This window comes from Poecilia reticulata, chromosome 4 (genome assembly GCF_904066995.2).
Source record: "Poecilia reticulata chromosome 4, P_reticulata-male-v2, whole genome shotgun sequence".
Classification (NCBI taxonomy): Eukaryota; Metazoa; Chordata; class Actinopteri; order Cyprinodontiformes; family Poeciliidae; genus Poecilia; species Poecilia reticulata.
The window spans coordinates 1,853,347-1,875,499 of NC_088833.1; the positions used below are offsets into that span (position 1 = coordinate 1,853,347).

At 40.2% G+C, this 22,153-nt stretch overlaps 3 protein-coding genes across 5 annotated transcripts; all 3 read right to left on the reverse strand.

The window, feature by feature from the left end:
- Window positions 1-155: 155 nt before the first annotated feature.
- Window positions 156-5,236, reverse strand: prpf38a (pre-mRNA processing factor 38A). The gene is made up of 10 exons (XM_008406410.3): window positions 5,039-5,236; window positions 4,133-4,292; window positions 3,896-4,017; window positions 2,797-2,882; window positions 2,526-2,636; window positions 2,340-2,446; window positions 2,238-2,264; window positions 2,067-2,164; window positions 1,076-1,124; window positions 156-697 (listed from the first exon to the last, which is right to left on the reverse strand). The coding sequence occupies exons 1-10, from the start codon at window positions 5,166-5,168 to the stop codon at window positions 652-654; spliced, it is 936 nt and encodes a 311-aa protein (XP_008404632.2). The 5' UTR covers window positions 5,169-5,236; the 3' UTR covers window positions 156-651.
- A 4,610-nt stretch (window positions 5,237-9,846) lies between these two features.
- Window positions 9,847-13,731, reverse strand: LOC103463186 (uncharacterized). 3 transcript variants are annotated; one of them, XM_081605922.1, is made up of 3 exons: window positions 13,633-13,731; window positions 13,319-13,497; window positions 9,847-12,702 (listed from the first exon to the last, which is right to left on the reverse strand). In XM_081605922.1, the coding sequence occupies exon 3, from the start codon at window positions 12,686-12,688 to the stop codon at window positions 11,309-11,311; it is 1,380 nt and encodes a 459-aa protein (XP_081462048.1). In that variant the 5' UTR covers window positions 12,689-12,702; window positions 13,319-13,497; window positions 13,633-13,731; the 3' UTR covers window positions 9,847-11,308. The 3 variants fall into 3 exon arrangements, with proteins under 3 accessions (XP_081462048.1, XP_081462049.1, XP_081462050.1); XM_081605923.1 differs by having other exon boundaries at window positions 13,599-13,661; XM_081605924.1 differs by lacking the exons at window positions 13,319-13,497; window positions 13,633-13,731 and adding an exon at window positions 13,053-13,286.
- Window positions 13,732-14,529: 798 nt separating this feature from the next.
- On the reverse strand, window positions 14,530-18,281 carry LOC108166220 (uncharacterized). The gene is made up of 3 exons (XM_081605925.1): window positions 17,835-18,281; window positions 17,114-17,257; window positions 14,530-16,650 (listed from the first exon to the last, which is right to left on the reverse strand). Exon 3 carries the CDS (start codon window positions 16,633-16,635, stop codon window positions 15,481-15,483), a length of 1,155 nt encoding a protein of 384 aa, XP_081462051.1. The 5' UTR covers window positions 16,636-16,650; window positions 17,114-17,257; window positions 17,835-18,281; the 3' UTR covers window positions 14,530-15,480.
- Between the last annotated feature and the right edge of the window lie 3,872 nt (window positions 18,282-22,153).

Here is a 22,153-nt window from a genome sequence, read left to right on the forward strand (position 1 = left end):
ACCAGAACCCCAGCAGAACCTCAGGCTGATGCAGACGGAGTGAGAAGGAGCCCCGACCAGGCCTGACATTTCTGTCTAGAAATTTAAAATAATCTGATCACCTGCAATAAAATAAAATCTGCAAGGTTTACAGAACATTTTTATCCCAACAGAAATCCAACTGAATGTTTTATTCATAAATTAAAACACAAACAGGATTAAATTCAACTTAATTATATTTCTTAACCAACATTTGTAAACATTGAGCTCCAGCTCTGCCTTTTAAAAACGATTTTCAGATTCTTAAAAATGTACCAAAGGCGACGCCGGCCGTATTACATCCATCAGCTTCTCCAATATTCCTTTTATTCCACCTGAAAAAGTCCCGTTAACTTACTCAAAGCATTAAGACGTCATCTTATAACAAGGTTTTTATTTCTGGGATGTTTTCATTGTTCAGAAACTGAAAAAAAAACAACATTTCACTATTTACAGTTTTATCTGAGGCACCAAAAGCATCTGGAGAATATGGTTTTGTTTCCAGAACCATCAGAGGTCCAGATGATCAGAACCTGAAACAGCTGGAATAAGAATAAAAATAAAAAGTCAAGTAGAAGATTGAAAGGAAGAGTTTGGTGGAGGATGAAGTGACAGCGTTCAGAGGGACCGAGGTCAGTCGTTTCCTCTCCGGCTCTTCTTGTGGCTCTTTTTGGAGCTTCTGTGAGAGTAAAGCAAACAGAACCTTTCAGTCCAACAGAACCAGGAGCAGAAATCAGGATTTTACTGATTTTAATGGAAAAACCTGAACGAGTCTAAACACAAAGTGGTAAAAATACAGTTTGAGATAAACTCAGGGATAAATCTACACAAACACAGGAAACTTAAACCCTGACAAACATTTAACTGCTTCAGATTAAATGAAATATGAAATATGAAATGTCACTGCTAATGTTTTAAACTGGTTGAACCCTCAGCAGTTTAAACCCACTGGTTTTTACCCATGAAGGCGTCCAGCAGGAGTTTCTGCTGCCAAATGAAAATGTTTGTTGCTAAACTCAGATTCAACCTGCTGGAGACGGACGCGATCCGGACTCACCGCTCCGGGGTTTTGGAGTGGCTCCGATGTCTGTGGCTTCTGTGGTGACCTGATGGACAAACAGCTGACATTTATTTCCCATCATGCAGCAGGAGAAAACATCTGTCCTGCTGCTTTAACATCTGAACTCAAACTGAAGCTGCAGGTTTGAAATGTTAAAACAAAACAAAGTGACAGATTCAACTGCAGACGATGGGGAAGGAAGAACATCCTGAGAGAGTTCAGGGAATATTCAGGATTTACCAGGAAGCCGGGTCACCTGACCAAACTGACCTCACCTGACCAAACTGACGTCACATGACCAAACTGACGTCACCTGACCAAACTGACGTCACCTGACCAAACTGACCTCACCTGACCAAACTGACGTCACATGACCAAACTGACGTCACCTGACCAAACTGACCAACCAGAAATACAAACAGCAACAAGTCAGAACCCAACATCAGATGTTCATCTCGACCCAGTTTACTTATTGGACCAGAACCGATCCCGATGCCATTGAGGTCCAGAGCTCAAACCTAAACATGTCTCACCCAGCAGGTTCGCTACGGAAGCCCAGAGGGGTCACAAAATAAATAGTTATATATGGTAAATGTTTAAAAAACTAGAGATGCATGAATCAAATTCATATTTATCTCAGATAAATGAACATTTTGTTATTTTATTTTAAAAAGAAAATTAATCAACACGTCATTTTATTTCCTAGTCATGCACTGCAGCACATTTACTTTCTCCTCTTATAAATCCAAAATGCTGCAGGAAACCTGAGAGGCAACAGAACCGGGTCAGAACCGGGAGCGTTTCTGTCCTCATGACTTCCTGCTGAGAAATTTGTCGACTATTTTTGCTAAAAGTTGCAGCCAAAGTTAAATGTGAGTCAGTCTGTCCACACAGCAGTTAACAGAATGGAGCTGCAGTGGCCTAGTCAAAGTCCAGACCTTAACCCGACTGTAATGCTGAGCCCGGGCCGTCAGAGAGCAGAACCTACCGGGCGATTTGGAGCGGTGCCGCCTGTCCCTGGAGCGGCTGCGGTGGCGCCGCGGGCTCTTGCTGCGGTGGCGCTCTCTCTCTCTGCGAGGCGACGGGCTGTTCAGACGAAACAAAACACGTTTAGAGTCCGAGCAGAACCCAAACCGGCGTCGGGTCGACGGAGTCGAACCTTCGTCTCTTGGGCGATCGGCTCCGCCTGAAAGGCAAACAGTCAGGTTAGCATCGCCGCGGCAACAGATCGGCTCTGATCGATAAACGGGCGACAACGAACCGGCGAGGAGAGCGGCTGCGTCTGTGGCGAGGCGACGGCGAGCGCCGAGGCCGGTCGTTGTCACGGTGACCGCGTCTGTGGGGCTCCGGGCTCGGCAGCCTCTCGAACTGCAGACCGGAGAGGAGAGATTTAAAACGTTGAAGGAGAGGAGAAACTTCCCGTCATTTATAGGAGCTTCAGAAAGACCTTCTCCTCTTCCTCGTCCTCTTCCTCGCTGCTCTCCACCTCGTCCAGGTCTTCCTCCAGAGCGCTGACCCGCGGGTCCAGCATCTCGGCTTCCTCCAGAACCTGCCTCTTCTGCAGCACAAAGAACAACATGGAGTCACCTTGAATCGGACCAGGGCGTGAAGAAGAAGGTTCAAACACACGGCAGGAAGCCGAGAACCAGCAACTGGAAAGAACTTCCTGTCTGAACCGATCCGGACCGGACCAAACCGGACCGGACCGACGGACAAACCTGAAGCCGCGGCAGGATGATGTCACACACTCTCTCTGCGTGAAGCAGCTCATCGATGAACTCGTCAACATGCATCAGCTCAAACTCTGAAGGGGGAAAACACACACACACACACACACACACACACACACACACACACACACACACACACACACAAACAGACACACACACACACACACACACACAAGACTAAGAATGAGTCTGGTTCTGTCCCAGGTCCAAACCTAAACAGGCTTCAGGTCAGAGGATGAACCCAGCATCCTCCCACCACACCAGTAGAACCAGTAAAACCAGTAAAGATTCACAGCTTCTACTAATAAACTGCAGGGTTTTGATGAAAGTCCAGAGAGGTCGAAGGTCTTTGCAGATTTGAACTCAGCAGAAACTCAACCTGCTCCTCTGGCAGGAAAAGTTTCAGCTCATATTTTCTTCTAAATAAACTTTTAAGTTTTAAATCTGAATCTTTTCCTGGCAAAAGATTCAGACATAAACCAGGAAGTAAAACACCGATCAGATATTAATATCTGTATCGATTACGAGTATCACTGAGGGCAGATCTATTCGATCTATTTATATGCTGTATTATTTTACATTATACTTAGAATTCCTAATTGCAGTTTCTGAGCCATTTGACTGAAGGTTTATTTTTGTATTTTTACATTTGACCAACATAATCAGCTTGTTGTTTTTGTCAGTTTCATTTTCTTTATTATTTATTTTTCACTGTCTGTTATAATCTTAACTGCACTGAAGAAATTAAAGTTGCTTTTACATGTTTGACCAAGCTGGAGAAAATATTCATGTGTCTCAGTTTGCTGATAATTTTGCAGCCATCAGATAAATTTGTAATTCAGAACATTAATGTCTCTGTTTAAAAACAGAAATGTTTTAAGTTAAATCAGCTGTTTTTCTGAATCGGGTCGGTCGGTACTGATCCTCAGGCATCAGCAGTGATCAGTTCATCTCTACATGACATCACTGACATAATTCATGAGTAAAAGAAACCAGATGTGGCTTCAACCTAAAGAATCTCTTGGGTTTCCCGTCTTTTCCCAGAACTCGTCTCGGTTCCGGTCTCAGTGGATCTCCACCGGCTCACCTCCGTTCCGGTTCTGACTCTTGATCTTCCTGTAGTCGTTGTAGAGCGGCTCCAGGTACTTGTAGCAGTCCACGGCGGTACCAGTCAGCCTCATGTACATGGCTCCCAGCAGACGGACGTACCTGAGGAAACAGACAGGAAACATTTCCTCTGAACGTCATGGACCAGCGGCAGGTCCAGTAGGTCCGGCCGACCTGCGGCTTCTCGAGAAAAGCCTGAAATCTGGAGGAATCTCACTTAAAATCCTCGTTTTTGATGAACTCCACGATGATGTCTTTCTCCGGCTGGATCTGGAGCATCTTCAGCGTGAGGCAGAGGAACGGAGTCGGCTTGATGTTCCCGCCATAAACTCCTCCCACAAACTTCAGCTCCATGGCTTTGTCCACCACCAGCTCCGCTGCACACAGACAGACAACAAACTGAGTTTATTGAAACCAAAACCATCTGCGGGGGGAGAAACTGAGGAACCAAACATGAAGCCAGAGATGAACCCAGGAAACATCAAACTGGGAGAGAGATGACGTTTGTAGATGGAAACAAAAAATGGGTTCAGCACTGATCACAAACCCCAGCAATGAAAATATTACTGATATGCATGATAAATATGATACAAAACAACTAGAAATGCTGCTAGTTTATGTAATATGAAGATAATTAACTGATTCAACAAATTAGTGATCAGGTGTTACTTTTTTCTGCAGGATCAGCGCAATAATTGTTCTTAACCAAGTAAGGAAAGCTAGTCATGGTGCACAAAGTTTTATTTCTCTGTACAAACTGCTGACATTCTGTCTGTATTTTACTTCATAAATAAAAAGGAAAAATTCTCAATAGAGAATAAAGTTTTATCTGATCTTTATTATAATGTAAAGTTTCTTGCTTGTTGTTTTATCTTACATCAAATCCACTAAATTCATAGAACTAATTTGAATGTTTCTCAACGGAAAAGGCAATTTAGTACCATATTAACTTAAATTAAAAACAACTATTTTACAGAAAACGTTAATAGAAACATATCCAAATGTAATGCGTTGAGAAAACCTGCATTTTAACCATAATTACCACCGTCAAGCAGCCCTGCAGGGGTTAAATGAAATCTCGCTGAGGTTAGCCTTCAGGGAGCTAACATGCTAACTCACTGACCGGTCAGACCGAAACATTCCTCCTTCCAGTATTTGGACTCATAGATTCGGGTCCGGATGATTTTCTCCACCAGGTATTGCGGGTTGGTTCCGTGGATGCTGTTTGCATCTTTAACGGTTCTGTTTGCCATCGGAGGGAAACTGTGTTAGCAACGAGGCAAACGCAAGCTAACAGAGGAAACGTCAAGAATGACTTCCGGTTCAGCTTTGTAGCGAGAGCGCGGGTTGAGGGGGACTGTTAATACCCATCCTGTCCAGCAGGTGTCACTGTTTTACTGGAAACTACTCAATTCAAATGAAATGGCTTACGTTCAAAATTTAATACATGAGAAAATCAACAATCAAAAAAATCATTTAAAAGCGGAGTAGGCTTGTCTAAAAATAAAAATTTTCAGGCCGGTTTTAAAGTCAGACAATAATTGCCGGGCTCTCAAATAGTCCGGGAGAGAAATCCATAGACGAGGAGCCACAGCAAATACCTGATCACCCATAGTCCTTAGTGTTGATCGAGGAAGGTGGAGAAGATTACAGGCTTGGGATCGTAAGGATCTAGAAGTTAAATGTGAAATAAGGAGGTCCTTCAAATAATCCGGTGAGGTTCCATATAGGCAGTGATGAATGATAAGTGCAATTTTATACTGAATCCTATAAGTTACAGGAAGCCAGTGAAGCTCGTATAGATGTGGTCCAATCTCTAAGTCTCATAGGATCCTGGCAGCTTGAACACATTGAAGCCTCTGAAGGTGTTTTCTGTGGATTCCAATAAACAGAGAGTTACAGTAGATGACCCTGGAGGAGACAAAGGCGTGGATGAGGGTCTCAGCATCAGAACGGGAGAGAGATGAACCAATGTTGGTAATATTGTGAAGATGAAAAAACAGGTTTTAAACAGGTGCTTAATGGGATTTTCAAATGTGAGATGGGAGTACATTCGAACTCCAAGGTTTGTAACAACGGAGGAAATGGGAATGTCTTGTACAGAGAATGAAATACTCGTCAGTCGAGGATTGAACCAGTGAGGCGTTCCGATCAGTATGGCCTCGATTATGGAGCAGTACAACTGAAGAAAGTTCTGGTTCATCCAAGTCTTAATCTCCTCCAGGCAGGACGTCAGCGCAGTAAGTGGAGGTGAAGTAGAAGATGATCCCGTTCTAATGTAAAGTTGCAAATCGTCCACATAACAGTGAAATGAAATGTTATGATTTTACCTAAAGGCAGCATGTAAAGAGAAAAAAGCATAGGCCCTAGAACTGACCCCTGCGGGACACCACAGGTCACACTAACGGCCTGGGACTTGGAGTTGCCGAGGCAGACACATTCCAGCCTCTCAGAAAGAAAAGATTGAAACCAATCCAGGACAGATTCACAGAGACCGACTTCCACATGCAGACGGTGTAGGAGAATGTTTTGGTCCACAGTGAGATCAAGGAGGACAAGAATGGAAGTGCAGCCAGAATCAGCAGCCATGAGAACATCGTTAGTAACTGCTAGCAGGGCAGCCTCAGTACCATGAGCAGGACGGAAACCAGACTGAAGTTTGTCATTTCTTTGAAGGTGGCGCTGGAGTTGGGCAGCAACTGCCTTTTCCAGCACTTTAGGAAGAAAAGGAAGATGAGAAATAGGACGATAATTGGAAAAGGAATCAGGATCCAGAGTGGGTTTTTTTAGAAGGGGTTTGATGATGGCAGTTTTAAGAGACAGAGGGACATGGCCGGATTTCAGTGATTTATTTATAATTTGAGTAATTAATGGGCTTATTGCAGCGCGATTTGATTTTATAAGTGAGGAGGGAAAAGGATCAAGTGCAGAGAAAGAGGGTTTCATTCCCTTAAGGAAAGTCTCTACCTGGCTTTGAGCAACGTCATCAAAGCAGTTCAACCCAAAAGGCACAGAAGCAGAGGCCAGTCGGGAGTCAGAGATTTTGAAAAATGACAGAAACAAATTGCATTTTTGAGTCATATCTTCAGCATAGATTTGTTTGTGGGGATTAAAGAGGTGATGTATTGTAGAAGAAAGCTGTTTAAAGTTTCCCAGCTATTGATAATGTTGGAATAATACTGAGATCAGGCTTTCCTGAGGGAAAGGCCTACGGCTTTCTGATGTTCCCTGTAAGCCTGTTTATGAACAGAGAGACCGGATGATTTTACACGTCTCTCGATGGCACGACCAGCGGTTTTCATATTCCACAGCTCATTAGTAAACCAAGGGGCTGAACGGGAGAAAGACACCAGTCTCGACTTAAGAGGAGCATGGAGCTCCAAAAGCTCCTGATTGTAATAGTCCACAGAATCACTTACTGATGGGTGATTAACAGCAGACAGAGAGTGAAGGTCAGAGGTCAGAGGCTCAGGGGAGATGATTTTCAGACCACGGAACTGAATAAAACGTTTAGTGTCCAGAACAAACTGGAGGGAATTTCTAAGAAGATGAAATTATGGGGCAACACAGTGTTTTATCAATTAAAACCTGGATTCTCTGTGCTTGTAGGAAACTAAAACGCATAAAACACAAACCAAATGGACCTCAGTGACTTTCTGAAACTGTATTTCAATATATTACATCTGGATTCTTTAAAATACAGAACAAATATCAAAACTAACTTTTTTAGTTATTCAAAACATTTTTGGAATACATACAGAAGTATTATGTGTTACATTAAAGAAATATCTCAAAAGTTGCTTTTGTAGTAGACATTGTTTTGGAGCTGGGGGGCAAATGTAATAAAAAAGGCAAAGGGTGGATTTGTGTTTTTGCAGTAAACCAATTATCTAAATGTGGATTATTTATTTCTTCTTAAATTAACATGGACATTAAATATGCTGATGACAGACATCAATACTGCTGTAGGTTTATAAATAACTGAGTGGCTTTGCACCACAATACAGTAAAGACCTGCTGTTCCAGACCTCTGAGATCTTCTGGTTCTGGTCTTCAGGGATGTGACCGTTTCAGCTGATTCAAACTGCAGAACGTGAATCTGCAGTCATCTGCAGAGAAATGACTTTCATAAATGAAGCAGAGACGAACCGGTCTTCATCCTTCCTCCTCTCATACAGAGATTTTGAAGAAAAAATAATCAGAATTGGCTAAACTAAGAAAAAAATAGGTACTTTATAGCAGTGGTCCCCAACCTTTTTATTACCGCGGACTGGTCAAGACTTGGAAAATTTAGCTGCGGCCAGGGAGGAGGGGGGGGGAGGTGTGGGGGGGGGGGGGGGGGGTGCGTGAGGCGGTGTTGGTGTTCCCGCTAAATCCTGAATATACCCAATTTGGGTTGTCTTGGAGTTTTTATCGCAGCCTGTGGGGTTTTTCTTGTCTGGGAACGAGAATACAACCTGCTGAATGTGACGTTAGCCAATCAGAAAGCGCGGTGACGTCAGAACAGAGGGGAATCCCAAACAGCTGACATATGGAGCAACTGAGTCCGGTGGATATTGGAGATGATATGTGGAAATGTTTATTAAATCTAAAGGTCATTATTATGTTTATTCAGTTAAAAATATTAACTATGAAAAAACATATTCACCTCCAAATCATAGTGCAGCAAATAGAGCGGCTGCTCCCGTCGTCTTTCATCCACCTCCTTTTCTTTTTGTTACGTCTTTTATCTCTTAAAATGACTCCACAAACTATCACTATTGCTTCTACATCGTCATCCGTGTTTGGTTATTCTAAATTCCCGCTATGTTGAGGGTTTTACTGGATTATCCTCTGGAATCGGGATGTTCTGACTGGAATCGGTTCGTGTTGCTCCTGCCTTGGACACACGAACCGATCGAACCTGTTGGACTTTTATCAGCTCTGTGGTCACAGAGGTTTGGAGAATCGGCCGACATTCTTAAATCTTTCCATCTAAACCAGACTTAAGACTCACAAGCTCTACTCATCTCCTCTCGACCACTGCCCAAACGCTCTGACTCTGGTCGCTATGGTAACGTTTATACATCCCTTCAAAATAAGATACAGATGTGGCACAAAAACGAACATTTTACTTTCGTGAAAATTGTAACTCACGATAATGACTAACGGGAGCCCTGAACTTGTTTCTCTGCAACGAGACGGGTCCATCTGGGACTGATGGAGACAATAACACCCGATGTGTTGCTTATGTCCACAGCCTGCTTGGTCTCTACGTGGCGAAGCAGCTTGAAGCTTCATTGCCTCATTAGCAGCCGGTCGCCGCATGTTACGCAGAGCGGCTTGTAATGTGAGACTCACCTACCGGTCCGGGATAAATCCATTCTCCTGTCTCTTCTCTGGGAATTTTTCCCTTTGCAAAGAAACTTTCCAAAGACATCTGATCTGTTTCTTACTCATTTTGCTGCTTGTGGGCTCAGTGTTGGCGCGCAAGTAACCGAGAGAATCCGGTTAAAGGATTTTCAAAATAAAAGTTCCTCCAGACTCAAATAATACATAAAACAGAAATATTTCACTATTTCTTGTGCGGCCCGGTACCGGTCCACGGACCGGGGGTTGGGGACCACTGCTTTATAGTACAAACCATCGGGTGAAATTAGCAATATAAATTATTTTATTATATATTATTTTCCATGATGCTGCCTCCCCTGACCGCACATCACTGATGTATATATATCTATGGGATTATGTATTATCTTATACTGTTAATCTTAGTCACAGAAGAGACTGCTAAAATTTCAAAATGGCTCAAAGGCCAATAGATGAAGAAAAACAATTGGCCACAGAGGAACACATTTCTGCCAAAAAACTCAATTTTGGGAATCAACAGTTTATTGTTGTGTGCATGTCTATGTTTATGTAAAGAAACAAAAAAAAACTGCACAAATGACATGAAATTACAGACGTGGCTTTATTTTTATGGTCCGATATTTTCCGATGAAACGAATCCAAAACTTGTTACAAACCTTTAAACAGTCATTTCAGCAGATTAAAGCTACAACAGATGAATTAATGTTCATGTGCAACTTATTTAATCTGTTCTTTGTTGAATCATGAAAGTGATGTAATTTTTATCCAACTTATCAGTGAAATAAGCATCAAGACTGAGTTACATTTTCATTATACAGTCTAGTTCAGCAAAGTCCTGCTAATGACCTAATTTATTTGGGTTAGCTGGAAAGGAGGCCCACCTGCAGCTGCAGGATGTTGGCCCTGAAGGGACAAAAACCTGTTGCAGTTACCAGAAAACGTTTCGATAATCGCAAAGACTTTTTAGAGAAATTTCTCTGGACTGATGAGATAGATGTGGATCTTCTTGGAAGATGTTCATCATGTTACATGTCGTAAAACTAACAATATCACAAAAATTTAAAGGAGTGATGGTCTAGGGCTACTTTGACTCTTTACGATCGTAACTACAGGCCATAATTAATGGAATAATGGATTTTCCCCTCAAGCAGAAAATCCTAAAGGACAATGTCCAGCCATCTGTACCGGACCTTAAGCTCAACTACACTTTGGTTCTGCAGCAGAATGATGATGCAAAGTAGTAATGTCAGCCTAGGGGAAGTTTTCGAGGGGACCAGCCAAACCACAGACATGAATCCAACTCAAATACAGTAATAAGGCCATTTTTACACCATTCACCCAGTGAACTCCTCCATATCTGAATTAAACCACTTCTGAAAAGGAGAGTTGGCCACAATCTCTCAGTGGTGATTTTAAAGACTGTAGCAGCATAACTAGCTATGAAGCAATTAGTTTTCCACATAGAGCCAGGTTGGTTTGGATAGCTTTATTATCTCTTAATGAATGGAATCATCATTTAAAATATGTTATTTGTATACACTGTTAATACAGAGTTAAAATAATTTTGATAGTCTAAAAACGTTAAATGTGACACATAAGCAAAAATAGAATATTTTTACCCAGGCCTGGTGAAGTGCCGCTTCATGAGGCTCAAGCAGATGGTCCAACTGCAGTCAGTCCTTTAAAAATGGGAGATTGTTTTGCTCCACCATCAACATTGTATTATCTGCATAAGACTGTCAATTCAGTCACTTCTCAGATCAGAGTGATAATGGAGGATTGACCAGTCACTCTGTTCTGGACGTCTACCACTTTTGCAGTCTTTGCTCCGTCAATGTTACAACAAACTAAATTTGCTTTCAAATCTGCATTAAACCTCAGAGCTAAACGTTTACAGGTATGTGCACACTTCCAGAGGGATGTATTGATGGTGTGTCAACCATTTTACATTGTGGCCTTTCAGGCCCGGGTCAAACTGCCGTCTGCTCAGTGTATGAAAGGTGTACAACTATGACAGTCTCAAAAGCACGTGACCATGTGTTGACTATTCTGCTTCAGGTGAAAAATATCTCTCCTCTGCTTTGTGAGTTCTCATATGTCTGCCCATGCTACCACATTCAGTAAAAGATATACCACACACCTTACAGGAATGGGGCTTTTCGCCTGTATGAGTTATCATGTGTTCAGTCAAATTGCTGCCGTACCGGAAGGAGTTACCACAAACTTTGCAAGTATACGGCTTCTCATGTGTATGACTCCTCATATGTCTGGCCACTCTGCTACATTCACTAAACGACTTCCCGCAAACTTCACAGGAATATGGTTTCTCGCCTGTGTGCGTTCTCATATGAATAGTTAAATGACAGTTTTTCCTGAAGGACTTACCACAGACTTCACAAGAATATGGTCTTTCTCCAGTGTGGATTCTTGTGTGAACATTCAAACGACTACTAAAAGCAAAAGACTTGCCACACACTTTGCAAGCAAAGGGTTTCTCTCCAGTGTGAGTTTTCATGTGCCGCGCCATGCTACTGCTGCCACCGAAGGATTTACCACACACCTTACACATATGCAGCTTCTCACCTGTATGGGTTTTCATGTGACCCGCCAACTCACTGCTCTGTCTGAAAGATTTACTGCACAATTCACAGGGGTAGGGTTTCTCACCTGTGTGAGCCTTTATGTGACGTGCTAACTCGCTACTCCGCTTATATGACTTATCACAGAGCGTACAAGGATGTGGCTTCTCTCCTGTATGAGTTTGCATGTGAGACGTCAAGTATTTACGTCTTGTGAAGGATTTGCCACATATTTCACAAGAAGGAACATTTTTATGACGTTCTAGTTCTGAACTGTCCACATTGTCCCTGTGATTTCTGATGTCCAGAAGCTCCAGATCTTTACTGGATCCTGAGTCTTCATGGTTGCTTCCTTGTTCATGACGGTTCGCATCTTCAGGATGGATCCCAGAGAGGTTCTGGTTCTTGTTTGGTTCTGGTTCACTGCTGTGCCTTAGCTCAACAGGTTCCTGTTTTAGTACAATCCGCTTCCCATCCTGATCGCTGCAGAAATCCTCCTGCTCCTCCTTAATCTGTATAAGTTCTGGTTCCTCCTTTGTCTCCATCCTCTGCTCCAGTTCTGGTTCATTATGGAGTATTTCCTCCTCAGCAGGCGTCACCGTAGAGACGTTGCTCTCCTGCTTCAGTAAAAGCTGCCCATCATCCTGAAAGATCCTCAGTTCAGTCTGTTCTTTAATTGACAGAGGTTCTGGTTCCTCTTTCGTCTCAGTGATCTGTTGTGGATCCGTTTCTCCCGGTTCCTCTTTTATGTCTACAGGATTTGAAATCTTGTGATCAACAATCAAGTTCCTCTCTTTGGTTATTAATAGATTATCAGCCAGAACCTCCCATGTAGTGACAGACATGACGCTGTGGAGGCCTGAGGACATAAAGAGTAAAACTGTCACTGTAAAACACATTTAATGAGATTTAAAAAAATAAAATAAAAAACTAGATATACAAGTTACAACATCTGGACTGCTGAGGACATCCAAACTAAGCTGCACCCACTAACTTTAAAATGAAATGTAAACATAGAAAGACTTAACTTTTAGTGAAACATTTAGCAGTAAAACAGAAATATGTGCCGTAAATACTTTTCCAAACCGTAACAAGGCTGCTTTAGAATAAAAAAAGAAAATAACAATAAAATATATTCTATATTGCACATAGTTCTGTGGTGGATGAACTCTAATTATTATCATCATGTATATTGTTGGGTTGTTTTACGAAATTAGCTGGTCTCAGTGTAAATGCAGTTTTCCAGCCGACTTGTGTTGCTACCTGAAGAAACGTTGCCACTCACAAGATGGTGGCGGCGCTGACGTATTGTTTCTACGAGGCATCTACTCTTCGTTTTTTTGTGCTTATGCATCAAATGATTTAACCTCCAGCTAATCTCTGCTTCCCTCTCAAGATGTTGGACAAGTGGAGACGATCGATGCGGTAAATAGTTAATATTTACGGTCACAACCGATTAAAGATGATTCTCTTACCTTACTAACTTGTTTTTATTGTTCTTCAGAAAAACAGCTGGGCATAGAAAAGCGTCCAATAAATGTCCAACACTCTTCGCCTTGAGGCCTTTTAGAGCTGTTCTCCAGAAGGAAACTGGTTACCTTCGCTTCCCAGTTAGCACAGAGGCTAACTGGTCTCCTTCAGGCTGTTGTTGCAGCTAAAACAGAGGAAATTACCGCTAAATGATGGATTCAAATGCGATCGGAGTCACAGAGGAGGAATGATAGGAAAACAGAGTTTCTGAAGAGCTGAAAGTACCAACTGTTTTGTTTCAAACCCTCCTGAGCCTCACCGTTCCTGTTGGTAACTCTTCTGGGTTCACTACTGCCACCTGGCGGCCAGGAGTGTTGTTTGTTTCTGTAGTGCGTTTCAGCAACAAGGAAGTTCAAAGCGATAAAACATAACAAGCACAAAACAATGTTTACATTAGATTGGCAAAATAGAGTTTTTGAAGTAAAGAAAAGTTGTAATCCAGACTAGAATTAATCCATTTCCCTGTTATTATTCACCAAAGGAAAATCTAAACAAACTGGTTTTTAGCCGTGATTTAAAGGAACTTTGCAGTTTCCTGGATGTTTGTTCCATATTAGAGCATAAAAACCGAATGCTATAATAATGGCTTCTGTAAAGACATTCAAACAGTAAAAATGTGAATTACAAAGAAAATGATAAAGAATTAGTCTTTGTTCAATCAAGGAAACATTTTCTATACTGCAGTACATTTTAAATAAGTAAACAGAATCAATTAATGTAGAAAAAGTCAATATATTAAATATTATAAGCATCATAAGCAGGACCACTCTACATCTGAAACATCAAATTAATGAATAATATAGATATTAGAATAAAAATGTTTTGTTCTTTATTTGAGATGAATAAGTAAATGTATTTTGAAGTTCCTTTGAATTTCTGATAAAGGGTATAATAAAGACTTGCATCCATGTGTGGGGAGGTACTGTTAGAATTTTTTGTTATAATTCTGAGTAAAAACTCACATAAGTTGTCTGTGGTTCTTTTTACAGAAGTTGTCAAAAATACCTATCAACTAACTTATACTTCACCATGTAATGATTTTTTAGATAACTTTGTTTCAGGTCTTAGTGAAATGACATTTGAATAAAATCTGACTGATTTAAAGGAAAATATAAAGAAAGGCAGAAAAGTCAAGACTTTAGAAATGAGCCAAAAGTTCAACAGATAAACAGGTTTATAATAAATACAAACAGATGCAGAATTTACATTAAATACCAATGATTTCTGTATACAAAATAAAAGTGGAAATTATTTAAAACCTTGAGATATTTACATGTAATAATCATACATAAACGTTGTAATTTTTATTTAATATTCCATCTGAAGTTTGGCTTATTTACTGAATAATGACCCTCATTGAAAAACTCAAGGATAAAATGAGCCACAAAGCATCTATTCATGTTTATTCATTAAACATCTAGAACTGCTTTACTGATTGAACTTCAATTTGTTTTTATTAAGTATGGAGAGACACAAGTGACAAATGTAGGGCTGTCATCATATTAAAGCTTCAAACTCAATACTAAGAAAAATACTTGATACGCTGCAGCATTTTTTGTAGCCATAGGATTCATTCAATTTAAGAGCAAGACACATAATTAATGCAATGACATTTCAACTTCATTAATTAGAGACAAAACCAATAAGTATGGGACTGAATTCAGCCCTCATTAATAAAAATATGTGATTTAAAACACAGTAAAAGAGCAGACAAGGCCTTGCTTTCTGTAACTGCTAATGTTAAATAATGTTAAAGGTATAGTATTATTTTCTGATGTTGTAAATGTACTCTTTACAGTTGTTCAATTAATCAGATTAATCGTGATTAATCAATTACTGAAATAATCGTCAACTGTCCGTGACGCCAACATCATACCAGTTAGCAATGTATGCAAATGATCCTCTCTGAAAATTACATTTTTATATCATCTATAAATAATCTCTTTATTATTCATCAGCAGATGAAAAGCATGTGATTTTTATCCAAACTGCTTTCCGTATTCTGCACATAAATACAGTTTCTCCCCTGTATTAAATCTTGTGGCTAAAGTCAAGGTATTTTTTGTCCCTGAAACCTTTTCCACCACCCAGACATGAGAGAAGCTTCTCACCTGTGTGAGTTCTCATGACGACTCAAATGGCTGCTATATCTAAAAGACTTTCCACACATTTTACAAGAGTAGGGTTTCTCCCCTGTGTGGGTTCTCATGTGCACAGCCAAGGAGGATTGTCTAGTGAAACCTTTTCCACACGTCAGACAGGAGAAAGACTTCTCACCTGTGTGACTTCTAAGGTGACGGGTCAAATCACTGGGCTGTATGAAGGATTTATCACACGCTTCACAGGTATACGGTTTTTCACCTGTGTGGGTTCTCATATGTCGAGCCATCGTATTACCATGACGAAAAGATTTACCACATGCTTCACAAGAATATGGTTTCTCCCCTGTGTGTGTTCTCATATGTCTGGCTAAGTTACTACAGTGGCTGAATGATTTTCCACACACTTGACAGCGATAAGGCTTCCTACCTGTGTGGGTTTTCATATGTTTGGCCCTGGCACTACAATCAGCAAAGCATTTATCACACAGTTCACAAGCATATGGTTTCTCACCTGTGTGAGTTCTTATGTGATCAGTCAGGTACTTATATGTAGTGAAACATTTGCCACATATTTCACAGGATGGTATATTTAGTTTAGGTGCTTTTAGTTTTGAGTTGTTTCCTCCCGTGTTGCTTCCTTGCTGATGCTGGTCCTCAGCTTTAAGGCACTTCTCAAACAGAAGTTGGTCCTCGTTTGGCTCTCTGTTGTCCTTAAGTTCATCAGCAGGAGTCACCAGACAGGTGTTAACCTCCTGCTTCTCCACCAGCTGACCTCCATCCTGATCACTGCAGAGATCATCCTCCTCCTCTTTAACCTTCACAGGTTCTGGTTCTTCTGGTTCCTCTTTCACCTGTGAGGGTTCTGGTTCCTCTTTTGTCTCCATCATCTGCTGCAGTTCTTGCTCAGAGTGGAATATTTCCTCATCAGCAGGAGTCACCATGGTCTCCTGCTTCACTTCATCCTGGGAGATCCTCAGTTCAACCTGTTCTTCTTTGATTGGTTCTGGTTCCTCCTGTTTCTCAACCATCTGCTGAGGTTCTGGTTCCTCCTCTTCCACTTTTATCTGTGCAATGTTTGGAGTATTGTAACCAACAGTTAGGTTTCTCTCTTTGGTTATGAGAAAGTTGTCCTCCAGAACCTCCCATGTAGTGACAGACATGATGCGTTAGAGGATCTGAGAGGAAGAACAGAAGATTATTTACATTTCTGTAAAATGTTTTTATTAAGAGAAAAAAAAGTAAAGTGTCATTTAAAGAGATGGTTGTAATTATTTCCATGGTTGGTAATAAATAAGTAAGTCATCAGTATCAATAGATTCAAATATGCAATAACATTTGTTTGCAATTTAAGTAAATTTTGGATATCAAAAATTGTTTAAATTACTCCAAATTTCCATGTAATATTTATCATTTTAATTTTTAATACTTTCAAGAACTTCCAATCCAACTGAACTTTTGTAGAAAATTTTAGGAAAGTTTCCAGAAACCTTCAGCCCCTGAACAGCCAGAAATGTTCACATGAAGCTACATGTGATATTGATATTGTCAAACTGACACGGCATTGGATGGAGACACCCAGAGTCCAGCAGGAAGCAGCAGGTGGGCAGGTTGAGGACCCGGAACCACGTGTTTACTTACAGAAAGAGCTGGTAGCATTTCAGAGTCCAATAAATGTCCAGTAGTTACTGTGTGACGTCCTTTTTGTCCTCTTTAAGAAGAAACCCATTTCTTCTTGTTCTCAATTAGCTTGGAGGCTAACTGGTCTCTGTCAGGCTGCTGTTGCTGCTAAAACAGAAAATCCCTGTTACAGGAAGTGTAGTTACACTGTCAGCCGTTAGGAGGAGACAAAGTATCTTTACAACCATTTACTTTGAGATATTTACTAAATGTCTTTTCTAACAAAGTATCACACCATCTCAATCTGCAATAAAGATCATGTCTTTCTATTCCGAGTCCATTACAATACTGTAATAATTCAAATTAAATTCAACATTCAAAAATACTTTATTAATCCCAAAAGGAAATGAAATTATAAATACATTATTTGCGTCAGTTGAATAGAGACCTGGGATATTTTTGTTATTTGATTAATGATCTGAAAGATTAAAGTGTAGCAAAAACAAATGTTGATGTAAAATTGATGTTTATACCAAGGATCACAGACTGTAGCTGAACAGGTTGAACTAAAGATTACATAAATTATATACTTAAAACATTTTACTCCCCCCTTTAACCCCCTCTTGTATTTTACACCATGATAACTACTAAATAAATAAATAAACAGACATTCAGTTGGAAATAAACTCCAAACACAAACTGAGTTTAAGCTTAAACACAAACAGTAATGAAGAAAACAAACCATCGAGCTGATAACACGGACATGTCCTGCTTCCTCCGCGGTATTAACTAGTTCCTTGATCATATCTTCTGTTTTCCAGTGTTAGTTCATTCAGAGCCGTAAACTTAACAAACAGTTGATTCCGAGGTGATTTGGGTTTCGATCTCTTCCTCCTGACGGACGAAGCTGCTGAATTTTTCTCCAGCAGCAGGAAGTCGATCTGATTAATCCTCTCTGATGAGGAACCGAAGATATTGTTAATGTAGTCAGTGAAATATTCAGCTCAAAGCAAAAACTGTTTTCTACCCGAACATATGCAGATGGAATCCTGGAGGCTAACGCTACTAGCTTCTTCTTGTTTACTTCCGCCGGAAGTCCCACACGGATATTTGCACTCGAAACAGTTCACATTCTTTGAGTTCCGACTCCGACTTTAAGCATTTGGATTTTTAATCACCTATTAATTTATTGTATTTGAGTTACAATCCAAACATAAAAATATTTTTTTCTATTAATGTTTTAATTATTTAATACAGGAACCTAGATAGATAGATAGATAGATAGATAGATAGATAGATAGATAGATAGATAGATAGATAGATAGATAGATAGATAGATAGATAGATAGATAGATAGATAGATAGATAGATAGATAGATAGATAGATAGATAGATAGATAGATAGATAGATAGATAGATAGAGTTCTAAAGTATTTCTGAAAACCAATAAATACTACATCAGTTATAACATAAAGTTTCCAGAACAAACTGGAGGGGTCTGTAATTAAGTTTAGCAACTTTATTTAATATCCAGACAAGGCACCCAATGGTAATAAAATAGCAAGGCTACAGCTGAAATGAACACATAAACAATTAGAACCTGCGTTGTTAAAGACCTGAAAATATAATAAAATCATTGCTACACTAACATACAGTCAAAAGACAAAAATGCTGCAGAACATCAACAGGTCCAAGGTAGCACTGAACCTTGGTAAAGTGACAAGAGGTAAAGTAATCGAGTAAATATTACCGGTAAGTTAGTGGGATATAAAAATAAAAACAGTGACAAGTTAAAACCATAAAAAATCCTCAAAACAAAACATCACACGTTTTATTGTTGTCCAAAAATATTCTTAATACAATCAATAAAATAAATGCCACTTTATTTCTAAAGCACTTAAAATACAACAGACGTGACAGACAGATGTGTTTAAAAAATATAAATAAAAAAGACAACTACAAAAAAATAGAAATCAAAGCATCGGAAACACAAGTAAAGAGTACAACATTCAAACACAGACACTACTTCACTCCTGGTTAAAAACCAAAGGAAAAAAGTGTTTTAAATGAGCTTTTAAAAACAGAAAGAGACGCTTCCTGCTTCACCTTCAGCAGCAGCTCGTTTCACCATTTAGGAGCCGGAGCTGAAAAGGCTCCAAATCCTCTGGATTTATAAAAGGTATTCAGGACAGACTGGCGATCTGTAAAGGTGACCCGCCTCTCGCCCGAAACCTTCACTGGAGAGGCAGCAGCACCTCCTGACCCCACCAGGGATAAGAGGATGGATGGATGGATGGATGGATGGATGGATGGATGGATGGATGGATGGATGGATGGATGGATGGATGGATGCATGGATGGATGGATGGATGGATGGATGGATGGATGGATGGATGGATGGATGGATGGATGGATGGATGGATGGATGGATGGATGGATGGATGGATGGATGGATGGATGGATGGATGGATGGATGGATGGATGGATGGATGGATGGATGGATGGATGGATGGATGGATGGATGGTAAATTATCTGGGCAGATGGTCAAAGAGCACATGACGGCATAGAGGTAAAGTAGTTCAGACAAATAAGAGCAAAGACCATTAAACACAAACAAAACTTTTAAAATGGAACTGAATCTGATCCTGATTAACGTTAATTTGTCATTTTGTGTTATTAGATCTAAGTCACAGCTGGAGCATCATGTCCAGTGAAAGGTAATGTTTAAACGCTGACACCAGACATCTTGTGTTATCTTTTCAAATCAATGTAATAAAAATAAAAGCTTTACATGACTGCATTTTCAAAACAGGTGAAAGCAGGAAGTTACTGTTATTTTCACTGAGTTTTTAGACTTGGTGGCAGTGGGGGGCATTGAATGAAGAGGCCTAAATCTTTTTTTACATGCCTTTTAAATTTGTCGTTAAAGAAGAAAAGCAACCTAAACAGAACAAAACCAGACAAGTGCTGAATTTCATGGTCTGAGCTCGCCTTACTGGAGTCTATTCATCATTCTAATTAACGGCACACAGGACACACACACCTCTCTGCGCATCACAGGGTATGCTTTCCATCACCCTAATTACTTTTGACACATTGGAGGATGTGATCGCAGTGTGCCTTCCACCACCTCCTCAACCAGCACTACATCCTTGAATGAAGTTAAAACCCGTTTTATGGCAGAAGAAACAACAGGTACATCTAGACGAGATCAGTCTTGTGGCCCATGAGGGACAAAGGAAAGTATTTCATCAGCAGATGCTGGAGTGGAAGTAAATCTGCTTTTCTGGCTCGTTCCACTTCTTTCTCACTTTCTATAAACATGATGTATAAGTGCTGGAGGTCAAATAGGTCAAAGTGAGGTCAGTTCAAAGATACTTTGATTATGTTGTGTCTTTTTAGAATTCAATTTTGTCATTTTTATTTCATGTATTGTGACGATATGAAATAGTCATTATATTGATATGCGTAATATTAACCTTGTAAAAGACTTTTGCATGCTGGTTAGATATTCAGCCTCAGTGGAGACCCTGCAGTAAATTTCCACCTGACAGAGCAAAGTGTCGAAGATGCTAAACGTCAGCGACTGTTGAAAACCCGGAAGAGTGAGAAAAATATGGATTTGTTGTTTTGCTGTCCCAGTAACTTTGACATCTCAGGATTTTCCATCATGCAGCCCAACGTCTCCACATAATGCTTGTATTTGTATGATAAAAGTCTAAATTACCGTCTAGGCTGTGCAGATTCTGGCTTTTGGTGACCTGTCCTTTTCCTCTGGTTCTAAACAAGAAAGTGTTTGTACAAAAAAAAGAAAGAAAAAAGAACCATGTTGCTGAATCGCTTGACCCTGATTCCCGTTTCCTCTGTTTGATGCTCAGTCCCCGATGGCTCAGAACACACAAGTCTACTCTTCCTTCAGACAACAAGGCTTCAGTTTTCCCCAAGAGGAGATTTAAAGTGGCAATTCAGTGGACACAATTCTTTTGCATGATTTCACAGTAAATTTACCGTTTAGCTTTTGATAAAAGATGAACTGATGAGGGTTTAAATGTTTGACCTGCCACAAACACACACACACATTATATATATATATATATATATATATATATATATATATATATATATATATATATATATATATATATATATATATATATAATGTGTGTGTGTGTGTTTTTTGTTGTGTTTTTTTGTCATAATACCCCCAAGAATTTAAAACTACTTTCCCCCCTGGCTACAGTTAATGTATAAATAATTCAGTAAAGTAGCAGCGGTAGCTAATCCACCACAGCAATTATTTATTAATAAAACATTAAGCCTAAAACGTACTACAACAACAAACTAAATGTTTTGTTCTGTGTGCAAAATTCTTGAATGTTTTTTGGTGTTAAATCCTAAAACATGAAGCGGCATTGTTGTCAGTTGCTATGGCAACGAGTCTGCGTAGCTTGGCGGACACAGATCACTTTGCTGTGGATCATAGCACCAAATTAATACCTACATTTCTAAGTTTCACTGAGTTAACGCGGCTATGGATGACACGTAAAAGATTAGTGTTTTTGCCACCCAGCGTTGTACGCATGCGCGAAATTTCCGTAGGTCCAATAACATGGATGGTGTCTACGTCATAAGTCAGAGCCTCACCAGCAATGACCTCACCACACGTCACTGATACATATATGAGTTGGGAGATGTGAAGGAGTGACAGGGAGGCAGGAAGACTCAAAGTATGGATACGTATGTTTCACTGTGTCCAGGATGTTGCTTCGCCTCTCAGAGAAAAGGTGAAGGGCTCAACTCTTATTTTGACAGGTCAGCAAGCAGTGCTTTTATTTTGATGCCCTTAAATAGAAAGAGGCCTTGGCAGAGAAGGACTTCCTGCGAAGAGAGTCAGGGAGAAGGAAACAGGCAAAAGGATTGCCTTAAACCTCCCTACTCACTGTAAGGAAGCTAAAAGAGGAAGTTCAGCCAAGTTGCTATGGCTACCAAGGCATTTACAAGCAAACCCAGCTAAGGAGAAGAACATAGTAACCTGACATAATGTTTGTGAACTTCAAAGA